This window comes from Misgurnus anguillicaudatus, chromosome 5 (genome assembly GCF_027580225.2).
Source record: "Misgurnus anguillicaudatus chromosome 5, ASM2758022v2, whole genome shotgun sequence".
NCBI classification, from domain to species: domain Eukaryota; kingdom Metazoa; phylum Chordata; class Actinopteri; order Cypriniformes; family Cobitidae; genus Misgurnus; species Misgurnus anguillicaudatus.
In genome coordinates this window covers 33,688,831-33,696,625 of record NC_073341.2, presented here as the reverse complement: position 1 = coordinate 33,696,625, position 7,795 = coordinate 33,688,831, and the positions used below count along the sequence as shown (strand labels likewise).

The 7,795-nt window shown below is 34.8% G+C and overlaps 1 protein-coding gene across 1 annotated transcript in view; it reads right to left on the bottom strand.

Moving 5' to 3' along the window:
* Nucleotides 1-630: 630 nt before the first annotated feature.
* The window catches only part of kcnn1b (potassium intermediate/small conductance calcium-activated channel, subfamily N, member 1b), a 49,090-nt gene continuing 41,925 nt past the window's right edge, over nt 631-7,795 (bottom strand). The window contains exons 8-10 of the mRNA XM_073868062.1: nt 7,269-7,338; nt 2,736-3,882; nt 631-2,481 (exon numbers count right to left, since the gene is read on the bottom strand). Of these exons, the coding sequence (XP_073724163.1) occupies nt 3,583-3,882; nt 7,269-7,338 (370 nt within the window). The 3' untranslated portion in view covers nt 631-2,481; nt 2,736-3,582. The remainder of the gene's footprint in view (nt 2,482-2,735; nt 3,883-7,268; nt 7,339-7,795) is intronic.

Below are 7,795 nucleotides of genomic sequence, written 5' to 3'. Positions count from 1 at the left end.
CTCTGTGACCTCTTGACGTCATTATGTATTGCGTGGGGTCACGCTGACGCATCACGACGGGACCTAGACGAGAAGTTGTGGTTTAAAAGTGCATATTTTTTATTTTTCTTGTTAAAAATGACAATCGTTTCACTAGATAAGACCCTTATGCCTCATTTGGGATCGCTCATAGTCCTTTGAAACTCCGTTGAAAAAAACTGTTAAGTGTTGAGTTAAGTATTAAATGTTGGGCTCTATTAAAGTCCATTAAAATGAGAAAAATCCTGCAGTGTTTTCCTCAAAAAACATAATTTCTTCTCGACTGAACAAAGAAAGACATCAACATTTTGGATGACATGGTAGTGAGTAAATTATCTGAATTTTTTGTTTAAGAAAATTGACTAATCCTTTAACGTCCCTTAGCTGTTATAAAATGCATTGTGGCTTATTGCTTTAGTAGTTGTTTAATTTTTCAAATTTAAGTGCAACAAGGACTTTTTACATATATATCATTAATAAGCTTAAAGCTTACGCTGTAGGTTTGAAATTGTCCTGAAATAGAGGTTTGTATTGTAAATGTATACATTTATCATTTATACATCTCACATACAGCAAATTGTAAGATTGGTAAAAATGAAAGGTACAGAAGTCTTGAATTTTTTCATTTATTTCTTACAGTATATTGGAGGCCAGCATTATGTAAATCTGCTACAGCTTGGTCAACAAGGCCAAAGACACACAGTAAAGGCAGTTTGCTGTTTTCCAAACCCGTAAACACAATCACATCTTGAAGTTATCGGTCTAAACCCAGAACTGGGAAACAAACCTGTAAATTCATGTGACTGATAATGACATCCAAATGTGAGGTTTATCTCTTAATTTCTACATTTAGTTCAGGTGATTTGTTATTCTTAATCTTGCTTTGATTTTTGTAACTATGCAGCCACTCTGCAGTAACATTACCGTATATCCTCTACAAGCTATAAAAATCTAGATAAATAAAAAAGAGGAATCTCAGTAAAAAATGAGAACAGAAAGGAAAAATTAAGAGAAAACCATTGGTTAGCTCCGTCATCATTTGCATTTCTGTGTATACTGCTTTCCCAGCACATCCCCAGACTGTCTTGCAAAGTGCCTGAACTAAAAGAGTTGTAAGGACCCTTGGAAGCTTTGTGGTCTTCGACCTGATACTATGTGGTTCCTGTAAATCTGTCTGAATACAATAGCATGAAAATGTTTACCACACATGTGAATTATGGCATCAGTCTGACCCATATTGCTAACACCAAGTGTTTGCTTTGCAGAAATTAAAATAGTATATTCAAAATATAATATAATATAACATGCACTCTAAAAATGCTGGGTTATTTTGGGTCAAAAAGGGATCAGCCCAGGCCGCTTGGTAATTTAACCCATGCTGGTTTGTTTTAACCCATTGTTGGGTCAAATATAAACATTTTCTGGGTTAATTTCAACCCAGCTGCTGGACGTATACATTTTTTGACCCAATGCTGGGTTGATAATATAATATAATTTAATATAATATAATATAATATAAAAAATGCTAGGTTGTTTTCAAGTCAGTTTTGGGTTAAAATGGACAAACCCAGGCATTAGGTTAAATAAAAATGCTTATGTTTGACCCAAGAATGGGTTAAAACAACCCCGCATAGGTTAGATTACAATCCAACAGGTTGTGTTCATCCCATTTTAAACCAATGCTAGGTTGAAAATAACCCAGGATTTTTTGAGTGTAATATAATATAATATAATATGATATAATATAATATAATATAATATAATATAATATAATATAATATAATATAATATAATATAATATAATATAATATTATAATATAATATAATATAATATAATATGATAAAAAATATTTAATATAACACGTGTCAAATTTTTTGGTTATAATTGAATATCTAGTAATGATCAGTGACCTTTCATTTGATTTTCACCATGCACCCAGTTTTGGGTTAAAAAGGGACAAACCCAGCCATATTTGACCCAAGAATGGGTTATAACAACCCAGCATAGGTTAGATTACAATCCAACAGGTTGTGTTCATCCCATGTTAAACCAGTGCTATGTTGAAAATAACCCAGGATTTTTTGAGTTTAATATAATGTAATAAAAAATATTCAATATAACATATGTGCCTAATTTTTTGGTTATAATTAAATATCTAGTAATGTTAATGACCTTTCAATTCTTAAACTTTTTAACATGCACCCAGTTTTGGGTTAAAAAGGGACAAACCCAGCCATTAAATTAACACAAAAATGCTTATATTTGACCCAAGAATGGGTTATAACAACCCAGCATAGGTTAGATTACAATCCAACAGGTTGTGTTCATCCCATTTTAAACCAGTGCTAGGTTGAAAATAACCCAGGATTTTTTAAATGTAATATAATATAATAAAAAATATTTAATATAACATATGACTAATTTTTTTGGTTATAATTAAATATCTAGTAACGATCAATGACCTTGCACCCAGTTTTGGGTTAAAAAGGGACAAACCCAGCCATTAGGTAAAATTAACCCCAAAAATGCTTATATTTAAAACAACCCTGCATAGGTTAGATTACAATCCAACAGGTTGTGTTCATCCCATTTTAAACCAATGCTAGGTTGAAAATAACCCAGGATTTTTTGAGTGTAATATAATATAATAAAAAATATTTAATGTAACATATGTGCCTAATTTTTTGGTTATAATTGAATATCTATGATCAATGACCTTTCAATTCTTAAACTTTTGATTTTTACCATGCACCCACTGAACTTCCAAAGGCCCTCATTTAGCACTTTTAATTTTACAATTCTAGTATGTCCGGAATTGAATACTAGTTTACTACTTTCTGAATACTGTGCAGTATAGCCTGTATGCTGCCTACTATATTTTAAAACTATATACCATGATGCATACTATGCTATTTATGCTTGAGCTTGTCATTTTGCATGTTTAATTCAGTGAGTGGCATCTATTATAGACTTGAAAAACTAAACTTTGCATTTTAAATCCAAATTTGTGTATGCCTGGTAGGCCTAAGAAATTGGCAAAATGTAAAGAGCATTGCATTGTGAGATAAAGTATTTTATGGTGCACATTTTGGCCTAATAAGTCATCCGGGTATACCATGCATATAGAAATTTCAACTACTTGGACATGTATATACTGCAGCAACAGTAGTATGCTAGTATGCTATTCCCAACCGAGCCTGCAAGCACTACCACAGACAAGACATCTTTACGGTGACAGTCTCTTCTTCCTTCTCAATCCTTTTGTCATTGGTTTACTTCCATTTAATGTACTAAATCTTTATATAAATCCATTCCACCCTCTGCAGTCTGAATCCAGTCCATTACTATACAAGGGCTTTACAAAAAAGCTAACATTAGACAGCCATACAATGGCTAAACATAAACCATATCTCTACCATGATGTGTTAATTCAGTGTGTTGGCGTTGTCATTCGTGTTAACGTTTTAGTACTAAAAGTATATTTAGCGGTGTTAGTCGATGACAGAGGTGTGGAGGAGTGTGTGTAGGTTTTAGAGTATGGTTTTCGAGTGTGCGCGAGCGTGCTAGCCGCTGTCAGACGATGTGTGTGGTGCGGTAGAGGGTGATCTCCGTCTGTGTACCGACGATGCCCAGGAGCGCTCGGAGGCCTGCGAGGAAGGTCGTATTAATGTGAATCCGCGGTGAGTCAGCCCGTCCAGCAGGTGGTGCTGTTGCTGCTGTATGGCTTGTGAGAGCAGGCCGGGCAGAGCCTGCAGGCTGCTGTTTATGGAGTCCAGTTTTGTTTCGAGGTGACCAATACGTTTTTCGAGCTCCTCGCTGCGCTCCTGCAGCTCTGATACCAGGTCGTACATCACATTTTGCGTCTGAAATAGAGATGGGATATGGGCACTCATTTACTAACACGGTTAACAAACGGATTAATAACCAATTCCACTTCAATATGACACGTATTACATAAGACACAAATTTATCCACTTTATAGCCTAAGATTTACTAAATTTGGGACACTAAAAATGTACTTAGTCACAATAAAAATTAAAACTTTATTTTTTAAGGAATATTGTAGTATTTTTTAAAAATGACATCTGTGAGCTTCATTATTTTTAAAAAAATCATGTGCCCTCATAATCTTTAATTAAAAATACTTTTTTCATCCACTCTTCAAAACAATATCTCTTTACTTCTGGTCATGAGGAATAGTGCTAGGGTGGTGCCTAGGAGAAAAAAATCAAGTATATCAACATGCATAGATATTATATACGTAGACGCCTCATAGACTGACGCTGCCTATTGGAGGTGACGTATCAGCGCGGCCGCCATCTTGGATGGGTCCCCAATGTGCCCCCGCATTTATTTCTGTTAAGAAAGGTCTATCCCCAACTACAATAATCATAACTCCCCGAATTTTTACCGGATTAGCTTCTCTATGCGTTCCAAAAGCGATGGCTGAGCAGTGGACTGAGCCCTTGGTTGCAATTCGCAACCTCACCACTAGATGCCGCTAAAATTTACACACTGCACCTTTAATACTGCGCCGTTTATTGCAACCATAAGCTGCACAAAATATGGGCATAGTTGCTCGCAGTTCGTTAAATCCGGTGCTAGTGTAAAATGAGGAGACCCAATATGGATTACGTTCCAGTCGTTCCATGTCTATGGCAACATGACCCACTTTCAATGATCCAATCAGTTCTTGATGCACAAAATTAAGTCCCGCCCTACCTTTTTTCAGAAGTTGTTTCATTTAGATACGTCACGGTGGGGAAAATAAGACAATTGCTAGTTTTGTTTAATGCCGACTTTAAATATGCAAACTCACATCCTTTAAAAAAAAAAGAATTAAACGTGCAACGAAGTGACAAAGTATTCAACAACAATGTAGCATACAATTCTTTAAAAAGTCTATTGCATGATAAAATAAAAAAAAATAATTTCTTAATAGTATCTGCTAAACACTTTGTATTAATGCTCACAAAATAGTAATGACAATTCAAACTAAAATGTCAATTTAGTTTACATTTTATGTAAAATTATTAGGGCTGTCAAAAGATTAATTGCGATTAATCGCTTACAAAATAAAAGTTTTTTGCATAAATTATGTGTGTGCACTGGATGTAATTATTATATATATATATATATATATATAAATACACACACATTAATGCTTGTATTTAAGAAACATTTACATGTACATGTATAGACGGTTTCATTGGACACACGTGATACACGTCTGGATCCGAACTTTACTTCCGGTTTCGTATTTTTAATGGTCTGACTAGTTGCTAAACTGATGTCTTGAACAAATGCCTCGTCGAAAATAACAAATGTTTTGGTTTCCTATGTAATCTTTGTGTAGTTTTTTTGCTTGTTATATAAATAAACTACGTTTAAAGTACTTTATGGTTATTTATTATTAGCGGAGTTTACCGGAAGTTACGTGCGGACCGCGACAGCCGCTTGTTTATGTTGTTACTACTGAAACAAATCCTAAATTAATGTATTTACATAATATATACACACAGTACACACACATATATTATGCAAAAACAAACTTTTATTTTGTATGTGATTAATCGCTATTTATCTTTTGACAGCCCTAGAAATTATGTTTCTATTAAACAGTTTTTGTTTTTGGAGTCAACCTGTATTTAAATAATATGTTAATTAGTGGGTGGGGTTTACTTGCTGAAGTAATGAGAGTATCTGAGACAGTAGACATGAAGGTAAAATGACACCTGAAAGATTTGCATGTGAAGCACAACATTTGTAAGAGTGTACGTGTTTGGTAAAGGTGTAAATCAAGTTAAAAACAAAAAAAAGGTATTTAATAACTATTATGAGCAGTCTCTTAGTAAGCAAGCCTACAGGTAGGCTATGGTCAAGGGGTTGAAAAACTCTTCGGGAGAAATATGTATAATGCTACATATGTATTATCTACATTTGTCTGTGTGCATTATAGTAGAATTCCTGCAAACTCGTGGACGATACTGAGACAACTACTGGCGTTATCGAACCAATCAGAATAGAGAAAACAATGAGTCATCAGGAGCCTCATTTTATAGCTGTGCCTTCCCACCCACGCTTGCAAACTCAAAAGAGTGAGAGAATCGTGACAAAACTGTAAGCGCAGAAAGATCTGTAGATGTCGGGTTATTTCAGGAAATTGTTTTTCCCTCCGTACGCAACAAGTCATGTACACATTTAAAACTGGTTTATTTGCCATTCATAAACTGAGTTTTTGATTGCACGCCACTGTTTGCAGACCTGCAATGCTTTTGGCAGTATATCAGTGAAAATGGTGCCAAAAGTGTAAAAACTGAGGTCAGATGAATACAGTGCATACTTGCATTACAAACAGTACAATGTTGCAAACTTGTTTTCTTACACTTGCAACTTCATTTACACCTTTACAAAAGGTTTTTGCCCATGCAAATTTATTTTACGCCTGCAACGTCACACACACTTTCACAAATCTTATCCTGCGCATGCAAATCCTTCAGGTGTCACTACCTTTCATAGTAGTTGGGGGTGCGTTCCATTTTAGATTTGTGCAAAACTTTAGCTCTATTTTCTAAATGTTAACAAAAAACTATTGTGAAATGACGGCATTTTCATTAACCGATGTCATGCAACTAAAATGTTTTCTCGTGAAAGTCATTCCAAAAACCATGGAGACGGGTTTTATTCAACTTCATGTGGTACCGCGCAGACCAACATGTAGATGACATAAAAATACAGCGAGAGCGACTCGAAACCATACAGAAGAGTATTTTGATGCCATGTGCTTGTCCAGCCAAAACATATCAGGCAATATTTAAAGAATGATCATGTAATTATGCAAAAATAAAAAAAACTGTTTGCATTGCAGTTTTGCAATATATTCCTTTTTCAAATTGCCTGCCACCTCACACGAGCATAAAAACTTTTTTGCTATTTGTGGGAGTATATGCTGAGTTGCTGTGTTTCCATAGGGGATTTTTAATTAGCCATTTTAATTTGCAGAATTTCAAGGGTAATGGATACGCAGCTAGTGTTGCCAACTTTTCAGACGACTTTAGTGACTTTTTACTAAAAAGTAACAGCTTTGTAATATATTATGAAATTAGTCACAGTGATGTCTAACGTTTAATCACACTAAAATACAAACACCTCTAAAGCACATACCATTTAATGGTATACAAAACAACAACCAACATCAGAAAATTCACAGAAGCTTACGGTACAAAAAAAGAAAAAAAGATTTACGTACCTTCGCAAGATCGACCAGGGTGTTCGCTTGGTCATTCAGTTTTCTCTGTTCCATCTTTACACTTCGCAGTCTAGAACGAAAAGGTGCAGGTGGACAGCCGAAGAGAAACGGATGGGGCAGAAGGAAAGACGACAGATATATTTAAAGAAAGAGTAGTGAAGAAGGAAGTGCAAGAGTATAAAGAGAATGAAGGGCAGGAGATGGAAGAATTAAAAAGAAATGTGGGAGTTTATGAAAGGTAGCAGAAATTAGGATGAAGTTCATGAAAAGAGGAATAAGCAAGAAAGAGAGGAAGAAACAGAGTTTTATCATTAGACAGAAATTTGGAAGGTCAAAAGTGACATATTATGAATGTCTCCCACTAAATGGTGTGCCAACATGCAAACATTCACATTCCTGTTTAATCCAGTCAGACATGCAAATTTATTCAGCCAGCAACATGGAAGTATAACAGTGATTGAAAAAACAATTATTTTTTTCTGAATAAATAAATACATGGATGGATTTGGTAATACCACCTCAAAGTC